The sequence below is a fragment of the Artibeus jamaicensis genome, unplaced genomic scaffold (genome assembly GCF_021234435.1).
Source record: "Artibeus jamaicensis isolate MK-2021 breed Jamaican fruit bat unplaced genomic scaffold, CSHL_Jam_final contig_2259, whole genome shotgun sequence".
NCBI lineage: Eukaryota > Metazoa > Chordata > Mammalia > Chiroptera > Phyllostomidae > Artibeus > Artibeus jamaicensis.
In genome coordinates, this window is record NW_026521468.1 from 8,569,361 (window position 1) to 8,590,161 (window position 20,801).

The 20,801-nt window shown below is 67.6% G+C and overlaps 3 protein-coding genes across 6 annotated transcripts in view; 1 reads left to right on the top strand and 2 right to left on the bottom strand.

The window, feature by feature from the left end:
* The first annotated feature begins 312 nt into the window (after positions 1-312).
* On the top strand, positions 313-5,509 carry FSCN2 (fascin actin-bundling protein 2, retinal). 2 transcript variants are annotated; one of them, XM_037157677.2, is made up of 5 exons: positions 313-1,138; positions 4,220-4,376; positions 4,587-4,708; positions 4,993-5,178; positions 5,267-5,509. In XM_037157677.2, exons 1-5 carry the CDS (start codon positions 313-315, stop codon positions 5,467-5,469), a joined length of 1,494 nt encoding a protein of 497 aa, XP_037013572.1. In that variant the 3' UTR covers positions 5,470-5,509. The 2 variants fall into 2 exon arrangements, with proteins under 2 accessions (XP_037013572.1, XP_037013573.1); XM_037157678.2 differs by having other exon boundaries at positions 5,011-5,178.
* Positions 5,510-7,173: 1,664 nt separating this feature from the next.
* FAAP100 (FA core complex associated protein 100) lies at positions 7,174-15,382 on the bottom strand. 3 transcript variants are annotated; one of them, XM_037158004.2, is made up of 9 exons: positions 15,157-15,382; positions 14,920-15,038; positions 13,280-14,226; positions 12,067-12,223; positions 10,738-11,486; positions 10,484-10,620; positions 9,442-9,558; positions 8,211-8,297; positions 7,174-7,825 (listed from the first exon to the last, which is right to left on the bottom strand). In XM_037158004.2, exons 1-9 carry the CDS (start codon positions 15,319-15,321, stop codon positions 7,694-7,696), a joined length of 2,610 nt encoding a protein of 869 aa, XP_037013899.2. In that variant the 5' UTR covers positions 15,322-15,382; the 3' UTR covers positions 7,174-7,693. The 3 variants fall into 3 exon arrangements, 2 of the variants coding, with proteins under 2 accessions (XP_037013899.2, XP_037013900.2); XR_005084281.2 differs by lacking the exon at positions 7,174-7,825 and adding an exon at positions 8,732-9,012 and having other exon boundaries at positions 8,213-8,297; XM_037158005.2 differs by lacking the exons at positions 7,174-7,825; positions 8,211-8,297 and adding an exon at positions 8,440-9,012.
* A 2,591-nt stretch (positions 15,383-17,973) lies between these two features.
* The window catches only part of NPLOC4 (NPL4 homolog, ubiquitin recognition factor), a 34,666-nt gene continuing 31,838 nt past the window's right edge, over positions 17,974-20,801 (bottom strand). Inside the window, exons 16-17 of the mRNA XM_037157801.2 lie at positions 19,795-19,897; positions 17,974-19,660 (exon numbers count right to left, since the gene is read on the bottom strand). Of these exons, the coding sequence (XP_037013696.2) occupies positions 19,503-19,660; positions 19,795-19,897 (261 nt within the window). The 3' untranslated portion in view covers positions 17,974-19,502. The remainder of the gene's footprint in view (positions 19,661-19,794; positions 19,898-20,801) is intronic.

Genomic DNA, 20,801 nt, shown 5'->3' on the forward strand with positions numbered 1-20,801 from the left:
AGGGACCCGGCTTCAGCCCCGCTGCAGTCCGGGAGCGGCTGAAATCCAAGCTGGGGTGAGGACAGGCAGCCACTGCCCCTAAGCCGGCCCAGGTCTGATCCGCCTCCCACCCACCCTCTCCCGCCTGCTGGTCATGTAAGAGCAGCCACCGGTCAGGGCAGCGTCCAGGCAGCCAGCAGGTCCATGACGCTGGCGGGGCCTGGGGGCCGGGGGCCAGCCCAGCGGAGCCGGGCCTCTGGGGGCCTCGGGGGGCCGTGAGTGCGCAGACAGAGCTGTCCGAGAGCGGGGGGCCCCTGCCGGGCCCCGCCCAAGATGCCCACCAACGGCCTGCACCAGGTGCTGAAGATCCAGTTTGGCCTGGTCAACGACACCGACCGGTACCTGACCGCAGAGAGCTTCGGCTTCAAGGTCAACGCCTCAGCACCCAGCCTCAAGAGGAAGCAGACGTGGGTGCTGGAGCCCGACCCCAGCCGGGGCACCGCCGTGCTATTCCGCAGTAGCCACCTGGGCCGCTACCTGTCAGCCGAGGAGGACGGGCGCGTGGCCTGCGAGGCAGAGCGGCCCGGCCCGGACTGCCGCTTCCTGGTGCTGCCGCAGCCTGACGGGCGCTGGGCGCTGCAGTCCGAGCCGCACGGCCGCTTCTTCGGCGGCACCGAGGACCGGCTGTCCTGCTTTGCCACTGCCATCTCCGCGGCGGAGCTGTGGACAGTGCACCTGGCCATCCACCCGCAGGCCCACCTGCTGAGCGTGAGCCGGCGGCGCTACGCGCACCTGTGCCCCCAGGAGGACGAGATCGCGGCCGACAGCAACGCGCCATGGGGCGTGGACGCGCTCATCACGCTCATCTTTCGGAGCCGGCAGTACTGCCTCAGGTCCTGCGACAGCCGCTACCTGCGCAGCGACGGCCGCCTCGTCTGGGAACCCGAGGCCCACGCCCGCTACACCCTGGAGTTCAAGGCCGGCAAGCTGGCCTTCAAGGACTGCGACGGCCGCTACCTGGCGCCCGTGGGGCCGGCCGGCACGCTCCGGGCTGGCCGCAACACTCGGCCTGGCAAGGACGAGCTGTTCGACCTGGAGGAGAGTCACCCGCAGGTCGTGCTGGTGGCCGCCAACCACCGCTACGTGTCCGTGCGGCAAGGTGAGGTGGCGTGGTGGCAGGGCGCGGCCTCACAGCCATGTGGGGCACCCTGTGTGCGGGGGGGCCGGACGCAGGAGGGTGGGCGTGGGCCACAGCGGGGTCAGCGGGGAGGGCTGCTGGCTGTGGGGTCAGAAGGGCAGGCCCCACCTCAGGCCGCCTGGCGCTGCTGAACGCCACACCGGCGGCGCCCTGCCCGTCCCGTCCCCCGCTCCTGCCCCTTCTCTCCCACCACCGCACTTTCTGAACTTAAAGGAAACTGGGGAGGGCGCCAAGGCCAGGCAAGGAGCCAGGGAAGCCGGGGGTGGGCAGAGCTGTACCCCACACCCTCACGTGGCTGAGCCGGGGTGGGTGGGGCAGGACCTGGGGTCCCCCCAGGACTGGGGCTCAGGGGACACAGGGCACAGCCGGCCCCCCGGGCCATGCTTCTTGGTGGGAGGACTCCGTCTGCCCACCTGCTGGGTTCAGCCTGGCCCCACTGCCTCCCGGGTCACTGGTCACCTGCTCCATGTGACCGGCAGGCCCTTCCACACACAGTCGAACACCTGGGGGCAGCTCCTACTTCCCAACTAGGGAGCCGGGGTCCCAGAGCGGCCCTGGGCTGCTAGGGGCCACCCCTGGGCCCAGGCCAGCGGCCTCAGCTGCCTCTCACTCAGGTTCCGGGTCCCGTGCACCCAGGAGGGACCCCGACCAGGCACAGGGCCCTCCATCCAGACAGCAGGGGCCCGGACGTGAGCGCCTGGGAGCCTTGCTGCGGCCCGCGGGGCCCTGCCTGTGGCGGTGTCCTCGAGGCCAGGCCAGCACAGGGCTGGGTGCTCCACAGCCTTCTGACTACACGCATCCAGGCCTGTGGCTGGCCCTGGCTCTGACTGCGGGTGGAGACCCCCCCACCCCGCCCACCACAGGCCCTGCAGTCCGGCTTCAGGCCCAGGTGCCTGGTTGGCCGGTGACACGTGGGCTGTGATGTGGCGGACGCCCTCCGGGTCAGCGAGGTGCTGGCCGCAGCGTCTGTGCAAACTCAGCTCTCCAGCCAGACTCCTGGTGCCGCGGCTGTGAGGGTGGCTGTGGTGACCAGGAGGACGCTGCAGGTTCTCCCGGCGATTCTGGCAGTGGCAGTGACAGTGGGGAGGGGACGCTGGCAGTGTTGGTGATGGTGGTGGCGAGGGGCAGGACTGGGAAAACCCCTTCCTGCTCACCGGGCCACTCCGGAATGGTGGCCCGCTCCCAGAGCCACCGCCTGCCGCAGGCGCCGAGGGGCCTGCTCTTGCCTCCCCACTTGCCTCGCAGTGAGCCCGACCGCCCCTGGCCTGGCCCCCAGAGGTTCGGGGTGACTTGGCACCCAGGGTGTCAGGAAAAGGATGTGGCATCTCAGTCCTGGGGGCCGTCCCTCGATCCCCGGCAGCTGCAGCGGCGGGTTCTGCAGAGTGGCAGCGCCTGGGCCCCGGGCCTCTTTCTAGCCAGGTGGCCCCTAAACCCGACCCCTCCCGCAACCGTCTGCTTTCTCCTCCCTGCGATGCCGCCTGGCCACCCCTGCCCCTCACCAATGCCTCAGTTCGGGGCATGGTTGTCAGCGTCTTGCCAAGAGTGCCAGAAAGACGGCCGCCAACTGGCGAACCCACGGGGACATCCAGCATGTCCTCTACAGGCGCCTCTGGAGGCCCGGGGAGGGCGGGCCCAGGCAGGACACCTCGCCGGCTCGGCGGCAGCACCAAAGGCCTCTGCTCATTCCCTCCGAGGACCCACTCCCCGGGGGCAGCCCTGACCACTGGCAGGCGTCCTCCTGGTCCCAGGCTCACGTCCGGACAGGACACAGCCGGAGGAAAGAGGGGCCCTCGTGTCTGTGTGGGGTGAGGGCGCCTCTCCTGTGACCCTGCAGAGCCCGCTGATGCTGCCCAGCACCTCCTCCCGGGCGCCGGGCGCCGTGCGGGGTCTCCCACCTCGAGGTCAGTCACCCACGTGGCTGTGTGACCGGGAGCCCCAGGCCACATCCGTCTGCAGGGCCCTGTGGGGTGTGCAGCCCAGCCTTGCCCTGTTAGCGCCGGCAAGACTGTCCCCGGCCCCTCGGGTCTGCTTCCGAGTCACCTTCCCCGGGAGGCCGGCCCCGGCCCTGGCTCCGATTGGTCCCAGGCATGGGCCACACCAGTTGTTGTCGTCACTCCCAGAGGACCATCGGTGCTGGGAGGAAGGACTGTTTTCTGTGCTGCCCCCGACACGAGCCCAGAGTGGGGACGGCCCCGAGGAGGCTGGCCTGGCCACCTTCGCCTCTGAGCAGTGACCCAAGTGGGAGGGGAGGCCCAGCCTGGGGGCTGTGGAGGGAGAAAGGGGAGCCCAGCCCTGCCTGGTGCTCAGCCTGCCTGCTGGGGGCCAGGGTGGGACAAGATCTGGCCTTGACCCCCAGGCCCCCAGCTGGACATGCCAGGGTCTGACGGGGGGGGGGGGGGGTTTCTGTGACCTGCCACACCACTCAGACTGGCTGGTTGCCATGGAAACAGAAACTCAGTTTACGGGAAGATACTAGGGAGGCCCTGGAGCCTGCCAGCTGTCTCCATCTGAGCGTGGACACTCCTCTGTCCCTGACCCAACACCCCAGGCACAGCCTCAATAGTCTTGGCCTTCCCGAGGTCACCAGGGAGGCCCCAGACAAGAAGTGACAGTCTGGGGAGGTGACAAGGGACCAGCCCCTGCCCAGCACCTGAGAGGGGGCCCCAGGCCTCGGCTGTGTCCTGAGCCACAGCCCCCGGAAGGACAGGGGCCCCGTGCCCACAGTGCGCTGGAGGGCGAGATATAAATAGAGGCCGGTGTGAGTGCTGGGCCAGGAGTGGGAGCAGGCAGATTACCTGCTGATTAGCAGGCCGGGGATTTGCCGGCACGGAAGGGCCGGCTCCTGGCCGAGGTCGGACCTGGGGGAGCGGCACGGCCCTGGGTGCAGAGCGCCCAGACCCTCTGAGGGGCACCTTCTGAATCCTCTCAGGTTCTACACGAGCCCCTTCTGGCTTTGGGGTTGCCCCAAGAGTTGCTTCCCCAACGTCTGCTCCCCACCCACCTAGGGAGAGGCGTGAGGGGCTCCCCTTCTCCTCCCTCCAGGGGTGAATGTCTCAGCCAACCAAGATGAAGGGCTGGACCACGAGACCTTCCTGATGCAGATTGACCGGGAGACAAAGAAGTGCACCTTCTACTCCAGCACTGGGGGCTACTGGGCCCTGGTGACCCACGGGGGTATCCAGGCCACGGCCACCCAAGTGTGAGTGGGCCATCCCCACACCTGGCGCCCTCCCCTCTGAAGATCTTCCAGCAGCCCCTCTGGGAAGAATGACCACCGGGCGGGGAGAGCTCCTAGCGGGCCTAGCGGTGGGAAGCAAGTGGCGGCCCCGCCCCCTGGGAGGCAGTGTTGCACTGGAGGGGGATGGGAAGCCCCCCGCTGCTCTGAAGGGACCTTGCCCTGCCCCTTCAGCTCGGCCAGCACCATGTTTGAGATGGAGTGGCGAGGCCGGCGGGTGGCCCTCAAGGCCAGTAATGGGCGCTACGTGTGCATGAAGAAGAATGGGCAGCTGGCGGCCATCAGCGACTTCGTGGGTGAGCACTCCCCTCCTGCCCAGAGGCCCCGCCCCCTCCCCGGGGACTGGCTGTTGTCCCAGGCACAGGCTGGACCAGACCGTCATCAGCCACCAGCCGAGCAGTTAGGTCCCAGAGCGCCCTTCTCCCCATGACACCTGGGGGGCGCCCAGGCTAGGGGGCAGCAGGCCCCTTGCGAGGTCGCGAAGGACGCTGGCAATGGCAGACTTGGGCCCACGAGCCCGGGCCTGCTGGGAGCTTCTCCTGGGGAGCCCCGCGGAGCCCCGCCTGACCCGCTAGGACAGGGATGGCTCCCCCTGCAGGCGAGGACGAGGAGTTCATCCTCAAACTTATCAACCGGCCCATCCTGGTGCTGCGTGGCCTGGACGGCTTCGTGTGCCACCGCCGTGGCTCCAACCAGCTGGACACCAACCGCTCAGTCTACGACGTCTTCCACTTGAGCTTCAGCGATGGCGCCTACCAGATCCGAGGTGCGGGGCGGGGAGCCAGGGCTGCACGCGGGTGGGGCCGCCGGCGCGGGGAGCGCCCCGCCGACACCCACTTGCTCTTGCTCCGCAGGGCGCTGCGGGTTCTGGCACACCGGCAGTCACGGCAGCGTGTGCAGCGACGGCGAGCGCGCCGAGGACTTCCTCTTCGAGTTCCGCGAGCGCGGCCGCCTGGCCATCCGCGCCAGGAACGGCAAGTACCTGCGCGGCGGCGCCTCGGGGCTGCTGCGCGCGGACGCGGACGCGCCCGCCGGGGTCGCGCTCTGGGAGTACTGAGCACGCGACCCTGGTCACCCATTAAACCGTGTCCGTCTCAGTGGCTGTCGGGCTCTTGGCGACGGCTCTGGGCGGGCGCGGCGTGTCAGCGCTGCAGGGCGGGGGCCTCGCCTGGTCACTTGGCACAGAACCCCCGAAACGCGTCCTCGCCCGCCGCGGTCCAGGACACGCAGCGTGGGGGCCTGTCCAGGAGGAAGGCCCAGCAGGTCACGCCCCCCCCCAGTCCTGCACAACCACAGGAATGGGTGGGCGAGTGCTCCTCCGCTTGTCCCACCCCCCCACCCGGGAGGCCCTGCAAGGCGGACCAGTTGGAGGGTCTTCAGTGTGTCCCCACAGAGCAGCGCTGCTCCCAGCGCCGGGGCAGGATCTCAGGGAACCCCAGAAGCATTCGGTGGACAAACTACCCCACAGTTCCCCACGACCCTGTGGATGGAGGGCCAGGGGAGAGGGCCCTTCTCAGCTCAGGCAGCTGCCCCACTGGCCCCAGACCCCAGGAAAGGAGCTCCCGGGGCCAAGCTCACCCCAGCTGCACAGAGGGCCTCACCCTACAGCTGGCTGCCCCCCCAGGCCACGGTGGCTGACAGGACCAGGTCCTGGTTCACCCGTGCGCCTACCCAGAGTGGCCAGTACCCAGAACCCCCACCCAGGCCGATGCCCCTTGGATGGGCAGGGTGACCTGGGACTTCTAAGATGGGAGATGTCCCCCCTGGGGTTGGTCAGGACCATGAGAACGAGGGCGATGGGGGCTGGAGCCCAGAGACAGGGAGACCGCGGAAGGACAGACCTCACCTGGGGAAGAGGCCCCTCCCCCAGGCTCGGGCCCCTGTCCCCTGTCCCCACCAGCCCAAGCTCCTCCACCGAGTCCCACCAGTGTGGCCCCAGGAGGGAGGGAGCACTCCGAGAAAGGGCAGCAGGGGGAGGGGCACAGCCGCTACCAGTGAAGATCCGACACACACGGGCCAGGCTGAGGGGCGAGGAGGGGACCTGGAGGCACAGGCCCTGCTGGGTCTTTCCTAAGCCTCCCTGCAGCCCCTCCCCAAGGAACCTCTGGGCCTAGTCCCCTCACCCTAGGGACAAACGAGGGTCCAGGAGACAGGAAGCTGCTGAGCTGCAGCCTGTGCTGCCCCCTGGTGGCGTCTGGGGAGAGGAGGGTCCGGGCTGGAAGGCAAGCTCACCAGGCAGGAATCCCAGAGCCACGCTCCTGGGCTCTTTGACCTGCATGGGGGGGGAGGGGGCTCCCTCCCCACTGACCTTGGCCACTGCGACCACTGCAGAGGGCAGGCCCTACGCTGCCCTGGCACCCCGGATGGGGCGCGCAGGCTGGGACTGGGTGCAGAGTGTGGTGCCGTGGCTGAGGTGCATGCCAGCCCGCTGCCCCCTCCCCCGCTGAGCCACCCCAGGCCCCGCCCGGCGCCTGTGCACCCCCAGCTCTCACACCTTGGCCAGGCATTGCCCTGCAGCTTGTCCCCTGGTGGTCCATGGTGGTCCACGGTGGTACCTAGTGTTGCATCCCACCTTTCCTGCCCCCTCTCAGGTTTACCCAGCTTTTCCCTTTATTCCCCAGGCAGCGCTTCACCCCAGGGCCACGGAGAACCTAGCACACGACACACCTGGGGCAGGGCAAGGGGCATCCAGGAATCCGGGTCCAGACAACCACTCACAGGGTGGGGGCGGGCACGGGCAACAAAACCAACAGAGGCAGAGTCAGTTCACAAAGGTCAGTTAGGTGGCGGCGGGGCCTTCACGGCCCCCCCACATAGCACCGCGTGACATCCAGGCAAACACGGGAAGCACTGGCAGCTCCCCCTCCACGGGACCCTGGCGGTGCTCGGTGAGGGGAGGCGGTGACCTGGCCACAGGCGCCTGAAGCCCTGCTGCCTTAACTGTGCTGCGTCGCAGGCAGCACCCCGCAGTGCAGGGGCGGGGCTGAGGTGTCCGCGGTGGGTGGCAGGCAGACCTACGCCTGCCCCAGGTCCCACTCCCAGGCGGTTTCTCCCTGGCCCCCAAGAGCCACCCAGGGCCACGCAGCTCCTGCTCTGGGATCCAGCCCAAGGTTCTGAGCTTGTGAGTGGAGCAGACATCGCTGACCCAACCCCTACGCTGCAGGGGACACTGCCCAGCAGCAAGAGGATGAGGCTGGAGACGGCGGGCAGCTGAGGGAGGAGGAAGGGTGGACCTGATGCCCTGACTCGGGGTCGGAAGGGGCAGGAGCTCCTGCTGGCAGTCACAGCAGCAGGAGGCCAGGGCTGCGCAGCTGCCGGTACACCTGCAGGAGCCTCTCGGTGGCAGCTCGGGAGCCGGCCTCGCCCTCCACGCAGCGCTGGTCCCGCAGGGTCTGCACCTCCCGCAGCAGCGCCTGCGGGGACAGTGGGGTGAGAGCTAGCCCCCCCCCCTGCCGTGGGCACCAGGTCCCTCAGGAACACCTGTCCCACACCCACCCTACTTGAGACAGGGCAGGGGGCCAGAAAACAGGCTCATCTGCCCCTAGAGGAGCAGGCCCCCCTGCCTGGCCCCTTAAGTCCCCTCAGAACTAGAGTGTGTGGCTTGGTTGAAGGGGAGCCCACACCTCCCAGGTGACAGGAGGGTCCCAGCCAACAGCTAGATGGAGGGGGGATGGGGGGGCACAGATGGAATGAGCACAACCTCCCCAAGTTCTGAGAGCAACACAGGAGCCTGGCCAGGCCAGCCCCCACCCTCAGGGCTGCCAAGGGGTTGGGGACAGGACCCCCAAGGGGCCTCACCTCCTGGCTGGCCTGGCTCTGGTGCAGGTGCTGTGCAAGGAGGTCAGGTGGGCTGCAGCCCTGGGCGGCCTGCTCCACCGCCATCCTCTGGGGGACAAGGGCAGGTTACTGGGGCGAGACCCGCAGTGCCCCGGTCACTCTGGGCCCTGATCCTCCGGCCTCGAGCTGGGCAGCCCCTCCCTCCCCCCCAAGCAGTGCAGACACACGCCAGCCCCACCACCTGCCTCCGACAGGCCTTGAGCGCCCCCGCCTGCTCCAGCCTTGACTGTGGCCCAGCCAGCCACCCCAGCCACTGTGGCGCTGCTCCAGCACGGCCCTCTAGAGGAAGCCACCCGCACCCGGCTCCCAGGGGTCAGGTCCCAGCTGCAGACGGGCGTAGAGGGCAAGGTCCCCTCCAGGGCAGAGACTCGGGCCTGAGGGAGAACAGCAGGGGCCCCGAAACCCAGAGCAGCTCCCCATCCTGCCCCCACTGCTGCCCCAGGGCCGCCCTGCCGCCTGCAGATCCAGACCAGCTCCTGAACCTGGGCACGTGCCGGGCGCGGGGGCAGCCGGTCACGGCAGCAAGGCCACCCGGGTCACGGCAGGACAGAGCAGAAGCGTCACAGAATGGTCACGGAGGTGCAGGAGGTGGTCATCAGAGTCACTGGCCTGGGCTTGTACAGGTGACCAGCTGGCCAACCACTAGGACAGGCCTCAATCCCTTGTCAGAGCTCAGACTGTGGGTTTTGACTCCGGGGGGGCAGGACTGTGGCCCAGCAGCAGGTGCTAGTAAGTCCCTGGTCAGGCCCTTGTGCAGACCCCGCTGAAGGAAAATCACAAAGGGTTGGTGCGGCACGGCCTGCCTCTGAGCCGAGGGCACCACCAACAGACTTTCTCTGGAACCCGCACACATCCAGCCCCGCACGGCGCTGGGGCCACCGAGACTGTGCCATGGCTGGCCCCGGCCCCGCAGCGCAGACCGGGAGGCTCGGCTGAGCCGCCGCCCCATCTCGGGCGAGCCCAGGGTGTCCGACCCCAGGGGCAGCCTCTCCTCAGCCAGCCAAGTGCAGGAACCTCCAGCAGACCCTGGCCGGTGTGAAGCAGAAACCTCTTGCATTTGCCTGCTGGCTGAGTGCATCCTGGGCGCCCTTGAGGGCGGCTGCCAGGAGGGTGAGCAGAGGACTCTGCTGGCCCGCACACGCGTGCACCTGGAGGCGGAGGCGAGGGGAGCCCACCCGCCACAGCGGCCCACCTGCATCCTTCTGACGATGGCGCCATGAGCCCCGCACACGCTGGCCAGACAGCGGCTCTCCACCTGGATCTCCGCAGCCTGGAGGGGCCCCGCCGGGCACATGCCGGTCACCGCCACCTGTGGCACAGGAGCAGCCCGAGTCCACCCACGGCACCCTGGCCTGGGCGAGGATTGGTGCCAAAGGGCACACTTGGGCTGGGTGTCCCTGCCCAACGGCAAGGCCCCCTGGAGAACCAGCCGGCCCCTGCCCAGGGAGGGCCCTGCACCCCACGGCACTCCTCCTGGACCGAGGGGACGGCTGTGACTTGCCCAGACTCCACTCACGACCCCCACACACCCGGGCTCCCTGACAGCAGGGTTCAGTGTGAACACAGGGAGCAGGCCGGGTGGTCCAGGTCAGCCCAGGGCCCTCCCGGGGGTTTTGATGACACTGAAGACGCGCAGGATACCACACAAGGCCCACGACCTGGGGACTCTAGGAGGGTCGCTGTCACTAGCAGCCCTTTCTTTGGTTTCCATGAAATATGTGGGCACCCATAGGGCCGAGGGCCCTGCACCTCCCCCCGCCCCCAGAATCCGGGCACCTGCCTGGTCTTGGCCTGACCACAAAGAGCTACGCTGTGGGTAGCAGCCGGCTCCCCAAGGTCAAGATGACCACCCCCCTCCAGGATGCGTGTCCCGCCTGCCCGGGCTACTCTGAGAGCCTTTGCCACGGGGACCTGAGGCAGGACGTGGTCTGGGCTGGTGGCCAGTTTGGGGAGGCAGGTGCATGCGTGACAGGAAATGACTTCCGAGACGGGCACGGGGCCGAGTGGCCAGGCGGGTGCGATTCCTGTCACCTGGGGGAATGGGCCAGACCCGCCAGCAGCTTGGGGAAGTGGAGTCTCACACTCGGAGCGCTGGGTGGGCTGCAGCCCCGCCCATGCCGCCTGGGCACAGCCAACTGCGTGGGCACAGGAAGTGAGTTCCTCTCAAACTGGGCGAAGGCGCTCGGAGACCTGACTCTGAGGACAGCAGCCACCAAGGCCGACCCCCCACTTGCCTCACGCACAGTGAGACGAATGTCAGTGCCGTCCGGGGCCACACCCTGGACAGAGGACAGCCCTCGGGCCCTCACGACGTCCACGACGGCGTTCTCAGCGAGCAGCCACTGCAGGACAGCACAGGACAGGGACATGCCTAGAGGGCAGAGGTGCAGGCCGCGAGCTCAGGTGCGCCCCGGGACAGCGAGGGGGACCCCCAAGTTCGCAGGCCGCAGGGCCCGGAGGCCAGAGGAAGCCAGGCAGCCCCACGAACCTGAGGACCTGTCCCCGCAGGCAGCTCTGAGCAGCTCTGCCGACACCGTGATGGCAGCCACAGAAGGGGGCAGGTACTTGGCCCTCAGGGACTCGGGCTGTGCCGGGTGGCTGCCGGGCCTGTGGCAGGCCTCCAGGAAGGTGTCCACGGGGTCCAGGGTGGGACCCGATGGCCCCAGGGCCTGCGCAAGGGACGTGGCCAGGCCAGGGAAGCGCAGGCCCTGTAGCAGGTCCACTGTGTGCTCACTCAGGGGCAGGCAGATGCCCTCCTGCCCGTCCCAGGAGGCGTCCTCGGAAGAGCCCGAGGGGGCCAGGGCCCCGCCCAGCACCTCCCTGAGGCTGTAGAAGAGCGCACAGCACACGGTCACCGGCAGGTCCAGCATGCCATCCTTGCCCGGGCCCAGGGCCAGCGTCACCTCACGCCGGCCACCGGGGCCGAGCTGGTCCACAGGGATGGTGTAGGTCACGGCCGAGCCAGCCGCCTCCGGGTCTGAGGCTGGGGCGCCGGGGAGCACCTGGACGCACAGCGCCCAGCCCCGGCCCAGGTGGGGGCCGCTGCTGTTCTCCAGCAGGCAGGTGGCGGTCAGAACGTCCCGCAGCTCCCGGCGGCTCCAGGCGGTGGTGGTCGTGCACGAGATGGGCCGGGGGCCCTCCCGGCAGGACAGCAGAGCACAGCTCACGTTCATGGCTTCGTTGAGACACGTCAGGGCCCTGTTCCGCTGGTCCACGGCCCTCTTCAGGGAAGACACTCTGGGAAGAGCAAACGGGCCCCAGGGAGGAGCAGAGAGCCAAGGTGGAGGGTGCGTCCCCGGCTTCCGGGGATAAAAGAAACCGGAACGTGGCCCCAGCAGCACCGAGCAAGGTGCGCCTGCCCCGAGGAGCAGCTCTCCCGGTCCCCAAGTGCCACCAGCAGCCATCTGGGCCAGGGAGCCTGCCACTCTCACCAGGGACACAGGAGCTAGATGGTGCCCATGCTGGGGCAGGCCTCCCTGACAGCCCGAGAGTATCCAGCACCGTGGACAGGACCCTCACTGGCCAGGGCTGGGGCCACAGGACACTCGCTCGTCCCCAGGAGGGTGGCAAGGGCGCAGACGAGGCGGGGCTGCCGGCAGCGTTGCAGAGCGTGGGGGGGCCGCCCCGTGGGGAGGGTCTCCACGGTCTGCGCCAGGCAGACTGGGGTCGTCAGGGAGCGCAGTGTAGGCCCCTTTTGTCTCCCCAGGGAGCCAGTCTTTCCCCGGCCATTTGGCGTCTGGGGCTCTCGCCAGGGACCAGAGGTGAAGCGATAGGTCTGGCCTAGACGGGTGTCCACACCCAGGACGCTGCCGCTCACCTCTCCGAGACAGTGCCGATGCCACAGAGCAAATCCTTCATCCTCCGGCCAGTGGCCGCCGAGGTCCCTCTGGTGGGCCACGGTGCCTCAGGGCTCTGCTCCAAGCGGCAGGTCAGCAGGCGGCCTCGGGCAGACAGGGCCAGGAGCTCGGCGCCCCCTGAAGACAGAGAGGGGCTGGGGACCGAGCGGCTGGACCGCTCCCAGGCGAGGACCCGGGACGACGGGGCCACCCACGTCTGCCACGCACTCATTCCACAGGGCCCTGCCCGGGAGAGGACGTCGGCACAGTGCAGGTGGCACCAAGGTGACGCACTGTACACAGACGGGGCCAAAACTGGCCCGACGAGGACCCACGTGGGTCCCCGTCTCAGCCGCACACAGCCAGGCCTTCGGCAGGTGGCCCGGACGCAGCTGCTCCGAGGCTGCAGGAGAGAAGTCAGCGCCACAGCCCCTCGCTCTCTCTGCTCGGCCGGCGGCGCTCTGGAAGCCGGAGGTCCCTCTGGCGTTGCCCTGCCCGCTCTGGCTTTGGGCGGCCAGGGAATGCTCCAGGAAATGGGGAGATCTGCCTCCCCCAAGGCCAGGACTGCTGAGGCCCTGAGTCCTGCCCGTGAGGGGCAGACAGACCTCACCCTGGTGCCCCCAAGCCACGTGGCCCTCTCCCTGCGTTAAACAGTGACCTTTCCCCTTCAAAGCATTTCTTCCGCTTTGCTAGCACGCTGCGCCGCGTGCCTCGGGCTGACTCCTGGGCCGTCTAACAGGAACGGGCCCTGGACTTGCCCTCGACAGCACACACAGCCAGAGCTCTGGGAAGCCCTCTCCCCCAGCCCAGGGTGGGCTTGCTGGCGGGTCCCACAGTGAGCAAAGGAGGTGCTTCCTGGCCTTTAACAGAAATGTCACGACTCAACTGGAACCCACTCAAGCCTCCCCCAGACCCCTTGTGACGTAAGACCTGTCCTGGAAAGAGGCTCCTGCCCCAGCTCACCCGGGGCAGAGCCCACCCAGGCAGGGCCCAAACACGGTCAGGCCCTCCTGGACCCTGAGTCACAGCCCGTCAGCCATGAGACGCTGCCAGGTGAGCATAACGCTGCCCTGTCTGGTTTCCAGCGACCGGGGGCAAGGTAGGGAGAGGACAGGCCAGCTCACAGAGGACAGCCAAGGGGAGTCCCACCCACGCCCATGTCTTTGGTTTTTGGGCTTACACAGTGGCTCTTACCTTCAGGCAACCTCGGTGACACAGAGAGGGTGACAACACTGCAGACACTCAAGCTGGCTGGACACAGCAGAGAGGGCAGGCCCCCTGGGCCGTTGGGTGGCACGTCCGCCCCCTCCCCGAGCCAGGGGGTGCCTCCCCGAGCCAGGTCGACCAGGCAGAGGCTGGAGGGCGTGCTGTGGTACACGCGGCCGCCCTCACCACAGGCGGCGCAGAGCAGGGGCCCCGGCAGGCGGTACTCCCGCATCTCCGGCACCAGACTCCCGGCCTCATCCCAGCTGGCCTTGATGGCCAGTGTCCGGCCTCGGTGACCGAGCGCCACCAGGCAGTCGCAGCAGGTGTCCTCCATGTCCTCAGGCAGCGGCTCTGTCCTCAGGGCCCCGATGAAGATGACAGGCTCCTCCAGGTGATGGAGAATCCTGACGAGGGCCTTCGGGTCCCCAGGGGCCGATCTGGAGGTGACCAGGGTCTTCAGGACCACACTGCAGAGCTGGCCATCTGGGAGGCCACAGAGGATCACGGGCGACTCCAGGAGGGTGGCGTCGGTGCCAAAGAGGAGCCCAAACAGGGCCCCCTCCAGCGTGGAGCCCGGGGGACCCTGCTGAAGGCTGTGGGGGGCCCCGCAGCCTGGCGGTGACACGCAGCACAGCACCGGGAGGAAGCGGGGGGAGGGGGCCTCCGGCCTCCCTGGGCTGCCGGCTGGGGGGGTGCAGGCAGACAGCTGCACCGCGCCAATCTGGTCCAGGGGCCTGGCCTGCCCAGGACAAGGACACTGGAACACCTGCAGCTTCCACTGGGCAGTGCCCTGGGCCAGTGTGATGAGCACACCGTCCATCACAGTGAAAGCACACAGCGTGGCATCAGGGAGGACACAGGCGTCTGGGTCCACGGGGACAGCAGGGGACGGGAGGCCCCTCTCCTCCTCATCCCCGTCACTCTGGCTCACAGACCTCGGAGAAGACAGAGTGTCACTCTCAATATTCGCACGCCGTGTCCTGGACAACCTGCTCCCAGCCCGGCTCTGGACCATTCACAGGGAGCAGTCTCCTCAACCATCACCGCCCTTCAGCAGTGTGGGGAGGGCTCGGCAGGGAGCAGCTGGCCCCAGGCACCTCCCCCCTGCCCCAGGGACTGCTCTGCTGGCCTAGGAACACACACGCAGCAAGGCTTCCAAAAATCGGTGCTGGGGTGGGACAGCTTCACCAGCGCAGGCCTGTCGGAGCCCGAGGCCACCGTTACAGCTGGCACCGGACCTTCTCGTGTCTTAAGTCGGAGTGAGCGGGGCCTGTCCAGGCTCTTTGCTGGTGCCTGTGCCCAACTGGCAACATCAGTCTGCCCTAAGCATGGCTCAGGGACCACAGAGACCCACTGGGGCGAGGTGTGTCAGGCCAGAGGAGACAGGACCACCAAGGCCAAGGGGGTAAGTCCTGCTCCTGGCAGCAGACTCACCCACCTGCACCCGGTTCACTCTGGCTGGTGGTGGGCACGTGTATGATTTCCAAGCTGGGTCTGAACCCACCATCCCCTTGCGTCTCCACGGAAAGGGCTGGTGAGGGCTTGTCCTGCCCCAGTGCACAGGCAGGCAGGTCGCACAGGCCACAGGCTGGTGTTTTGGAGCACGGCCACCTACGACCCCTCCTCACCTGCTCGCCTGGTCCAAAGACAAGCAATAGACGCCTCTCCACGCGCACAGAACGAAGAGCACCCTGCGAAGGGCCAGGACCTCCAGGTGGCACACCTGCCCGGGAAACCTGTACACCGCCTGGGTGTGGGGGGCAGAGGGTGCGGGAGGCTTTAGTTCCGAACGAACTCCTCAAACGCGCCGGCCCCTCTCCTCTCCCGCGAACCCCTCGGGGCCCGGACGCCGCCCCCACGCTCACGGTCAGTTGCCTCCCTTCCGAGTCGTAGACGTAGACCAGCTCCCTCCCGGTGGACAGGAGGATCTCCGCCCCGAGACGCAGCACACGAGGCTTGCCCGCTGCCAGGCCCCCAACCGGGAAGCCGAAGCCCGCCAAGTAGTCCACGCGCGGCGCGAGACCCGCCATGGTCTGGGCCGGCCCGGGAGACGGCACTCCGCCTCCAGGCGCTGGTGCGGGGGTGGGCGGAGGCGCGGTACGGCCGCTCACGTCACGTCGCGGCCTGGGCCGTAAAGCGGCGCGGGGGGCGGGGCTGTGGCGGGAGGCGGGGCCGCGTGCTGTGGCCGCCTGCTGAGTCCTGAGGTCCGGACTGGAACCTTGGCACGCGGGTTGGGGGACACAGCAGTTTAGGCAACGCGGGAAACCCGACGACCTGCCCTCGCCTACCCCGCCCGTTCTCCACGCGGCCCGAGGCGCCTGCTCGGGGGTGCCCGGCCTGCCCGCAGCACCTCCCACGCTCCTTCAGGGCCGGGCCCCCTTGGTCTGGCACCAAGTCCCGCTCTCTTCGTGCTCCTCCGAGCCGGGCAGGCACGCGGGGTCCCCCAGTGGCGCAGTTGGGGCGCTCCTAAAGCTTTTCTGTAGGGTTTGAGGAGCCCCTGGATGCTGCGGGGTCCTGGAGTGGCGGCCAGTGTCAGCTCTTGCCACCTCCACGGCCAGTGGCTCTGGGCCCAACGTGGACGGAAGTGCCTCCTTTTTCCGTTCCTGGACGGGAGCTGTGCGTGGTGTGTGGGTTTGAGGGGACAACAGCTTAGGGGCAATCGCCAGCCATCAGCCAGGGGCAGAGAGTGATGTTGGGCAAGTCATCTCTTCCCCCACCGGACTGCTTCCTCTCCTGTCTTCCGGGGCTTTGGAGAGGTGCTGCCCAGAGCTTTCTTCCGAGGAGAAACTCAGAGACCCAGGGCACCCCTGCAAGGAACCTGCAGATGCCAGCCACACCCCTCTCCTTTAAGGAGCCAACAGGACAGTCTCCAAGGCCACCCAGGAGAGGCACATGGGGACATGGCCAGGCATGGCATAGTAAAGGGGCCCGGCTGCCAAGTTCTTTCTGGGCTTGGAAGCTAAGCTGGCATCCAGGAGGCTGCTGTGCCTGCCAAACACAAAGAACCAGCAGCCAAATTCTCACGCCTTGTCAAGGCTTGTGGGTGCTACACCCAGGGACGCCTGACAGAGGTGGCCCTACTGCCCCTGGGGGCTGGGATGGACACAGGTGCGGCATTTGCAGTGTCTGCCCCTTCTGCTTCCTGGTCTGTGGATGTGAAACGCAGCCGGGATGTGGGGACAGGGAGGGCCACATGCTTTCCAGTGATGCCCCGCTCTCCCCTGCTCCACGCGGGCACAGGGGTGCTGAACTGCTCTGCTCACCAAGCCTGTGCACCACAGACCTCCCACAATGGGGGGGGGCTACGGGGGTGGGTGGGTAGGGGAATGTCCCTCCAGACACTGTTGGGCAGGTGGCTCTCCACCCCGCTCCCCCCTGGCCCTAAGCCCACACCGGTGACACGAAGATTCAGGGGCATCACCAGGCCACGCCGACGTCAAGGGGCCTTGAGTGCCGATTCTGGAAGCGAGACATGAGCAAAGGGCTATGGCCGGGCTCAGACACCCGAGGGGCCTACACGTGGGTGTGCAGGGCACTCACTCACTCCTGGCCCGCAGTCAGTGGTCCCTGTGCTGGCTTCGCAGGCAGGATAACCGTCCCGAGCACGAATTACAGCCCACTCAGGGAGGACGCAGGGAAGCTTCAGGCTGTGCTGGGTGCGGCCCACAGGGCACATGGGCAAGGAAAGCAGGGCGGGACCCGAGTCCTGCTTCTGAGCAGATGTCTGGGGGGGAAGTCTGAGAACCTCCTCACGTCAAGAACTCATGTCAAGGGCCTGAGATGTTCCAGCACTGCCACCACACCTGACCTTGGGAGCTGTCCACTGCGAGTCCTGGGTGCAGGCACAGGGCCCTCAGGCCCCAGCAGAGGGTTTCCACACCTGCCAGAAAGCAGTCTCCTGGGGGAGTGATGCTCAGTGGGGCGTGCAAGGGGTGGCACCAGAACCAGTGACAGGGCCACTCACCCAGCACTGTCCCCCATGGCCTGTCACCCTGCACCTCTGCAGAGCTCCATACTTCATCCTTCACCTGCTACTTGGCCACACACGCCTGTCCCCAGCACAGAGGCCCCAGAGCAGCCATGGGGGTGGGTGGCAGGCAGGACAGGCACCGGAGGGAGGCCAGGAGCCCCTCTTCCTCCCAGATCCCCTGCTGGAAGCCTGGGGCCCAGGAGCCCAGGCGGGGGCAGCAGGGTCCCTTCCCCACAGTGGTCCAGACCTGACCCAAGGCCACATGAGCTGACCCCGGGGCTCAGTGTGCAGGGAGGGACCCCGGGCAAGAACAACAGGGAAGATCGGCCTCAGGTGCTTTTGTCAGACCGGGCAGCGCTGAGCCGCCCAGCCCACCCCAGCGCAGGCCAGGGCGAAAGGACTGGGAGCACCGGGCAGGAGCAGGCTGGTCAGAGGCGGCTGGCAGTGTTCCCCTGCACAGATGCACACTCAGGCACCCCTTTCTGGGATGCGGGGCCTGGCGGCAGGAGAGGGTGTATTCAAACGAGAGTGAAACAGCAGGGCTGAGGGGCCCCTTCCCTGTTCAAAAGAAGGTGGCTGAGCTGCCTGGGCCAAGCCCGCTGGCAGGTGGTCCCCACAGGATCCCCTCCACCCCCCCACCTCCCCTCCACCCCCACCCGCCGAGCCCGGGCTGTCTTTGGACCCTGGAACAAAGAGCGACTCAAAACCAGAGTGGAGAAGTCACAACGCTTTTTCTTTAGCTGAAAGACAGACGGAGACAACCAGTTGTGTGGGTGTGGGGCTGGGGCCGGGCCCAGTGGGCGGGACGCTGCTCCCTGGGGAGTCCCTGGGGCACGAGGTCGCAGAAGCGAGTTGGAGCGCAGGGCCGCCCCTCGTCTGGGCTGGGGGCCGGGCCACAGAGGCCGGGGCTCTGCCCTCCTACTCTTTCCGGGAGCGCACGCGTCCTCCACGGTGGCTGTGCTTGGACAAGCCACCCCAGCCAGACCCGCTCCGACTGGCTCCTGTCGCCACCAAAGCCCACACCCACGCGCTCTCGTGCACGGCCTGAGGAAAAGGGGGCCCCCAGGGCTGCCCCTGCCCCAAGGCAGACGTGAGGTCCCCAAGCAGCCTGTGTCTGGGCCGGCCTCTCCTGCAGAGCAGCTCCGAGACCTGGCTCTTGTTAAGGCAAAGAGGCATCAGCGTGCCCACAGGTTCCCGGGGCAGGGCCCAGCCACAGAGGACATGCGGGGACCCCACGGCACACGACCTCTGTCCTGGGACGGCCCGGGCCTCACCATCAGCCCAGTAGCCACCTTCCGGCCGCCCCTGTGACCTCACCACAGGCCCCTCAGTGGCCATGCCACTGTGCAAGGCCGGGGCAGGCAGGACCGTGTGTGGGCAAAGGGCCCAGGGCTTCCTGGACAGCCCGGCTCGCCCCACGCACCCGGGTCAGCAGCCTCCGCCCAGCGGGGGCCGCCACGCCCCGGGGCAGGGGCTCGTTTCTGCGGCTCCCGCGGCCACGCGGTCGGGCAGAAAAGTCTCAGGCACTGAGGTTTACTCCAAGGAGATCTGACTGTGGGCCCCCACCCACACTCCCCACCCCGCACACGCCCACAGGGGCTCACTAGAGGGAAGAAGTGGCAACTAGTCTCTCTCACTCCCCTTTTAAGCAGTTTTTATCTCAAGAAAAATAAATAAGTCTCCAGGGCGGGAATTACTGATAACTGTTATTACAATCGAAGCCGACTCCAGGGTCCCACCTGGACACTGGCTGAGAGCAGGACAAGGGCGGGCAGCAAGGGAACTGCAGACCAAGCAGACAGAGGCCGGCGGGCCTGTGGCCACTCGTGTTGCTGCCGGATGCTGACTACTGAAGGGGAGAAGGTGGCCCCTGCAGGCAGGCTCTGCCTCCAGGCAACAGGGCACAGAGGCCGGCAGGAGCCCCAACCACAACCAGGGGAGGGGCAAGAACAAACGGCATCCAGAAAGGAAGGGGGCCGGGGCAGCAGCAAGCACCCACCCTCCTCTGCAGGCGGGCGCGCCGAGCCGCCCGTGGGGGCCGAGCTGCCTGCTCCTCTGTGAGGAGCCCGGTGTCGGCCGGAGAACCCCAGCCCGGCTCCATCCTTCAGGGAAGCCTGGTGCTGAGAGGTTTTGTGAGCCAGAGACCCCAGGGCAGCTGCCTCTGCTCTGCCCTGCGCCCCAGGGCTGCCCACCGTGGGGCAGGACTCCACGACCCTGGCGTCAGAAGGGGCTGGGGCGGCACTAGGTCCTGGGGAGGCTGCACATCTCGCAGTGGCCGGTGCCCGGCTGGTTCACGAAGGTGCAGTGCTCACAGGCCCAGGCGGCGGCGGTGGTGGCATGTGAGGAGCCCCCGACGGCTCCGTACTCGTGCAGGCCCGGGAGCTGCACCCCGACTGTGCCTGCAGGGTGGGAAAGAGCAACCCTCAGTGTTTCTGCACAGAGGAGACGTCCCGCCCTCTGGCCCCTACGTGGCTGCCTTGCGACTGTAAAAGTGCTGGTGCCAGGAGACGGGGCGGGGCTGGGGCCCACTTACTGCAGAGCTGCTCGATGGTGGCCCACTGCTCGGACTTCTTCCACGTCTGCGCAAGCTCCTCGTCCCGGGTCCGCACGGCCTCCAGCAGGAGGCTGATACTATCCTGCAAGAAGCCAGCAGAGGGTCCCCACGTGCTCCAGCTGCGGCTTGCAGGTCTCCTCCCCAACACCTTGATGTGCTTCAGAGCGGACGCGGACAGCCTCACAGGCTGTCACTGACGTGATAAAAGCACATACTTCCGTCCACACAGACACATGCTAGACTGAGCTAGACTTTGAACTCCTCCCAAGGAGTCCACACCACTGCCATGCCAGCTATCACTGCGAGATCACAGGGTCCCGGCCTCCGGGAGGATGGACAGGAGGCGCGGTCCCGAGCCCATCTCCGCTCACACTCCCTCAGCTCCTGTGCCTGCTCAATCACACCTGCAAACACGCACTCTGCAGCCCAGGCCTCCGGGGTCACAAGGCAGAGAACTGGGACCGTGTGCACACAAGAGGCATGTGAGGGGCTGGGACAGTGACTACAGAGAGCGATGCTGGACAGTGATCACAAACTGTGCCCGCTGCCCCGTGAGGAGCTCTGATGGGGGCCCAGCCTGACTCCACCTGCCCCACCAGACTGGCAGCGGCCCCCGGCCTGCAGGGCGCAGACAGCAGCTGCGCCCTGCACACGCGCCCTCCCCTCCTACAGTGTCTGACCGAAGCCAGCCTCACCCCTGTGCACTCAGGGCATGGGTGCCGGCTGGCCGCCTGGGCGCAGGAATGGGATTTGAGAGGAGGGAGACGGGGTAGCAGCAGGGGCTGTGGCTCTGAGTGGCCAGGGCAGGAGTTTTCCGTGGCATCTCTATAGCTCCACGCTGGGGGAGGCAGAGCTGACCACGGCTGCACCCCCCGGGGTCAGAGCCAGGGGGCCGACACTCAGACGCTGTCTTGATGCAAGCAGTCAATGCAGAAACGCCTGTTTCGACCAGCAAGCCCCTTGTGCAGAGTCACTGCCACAGGACG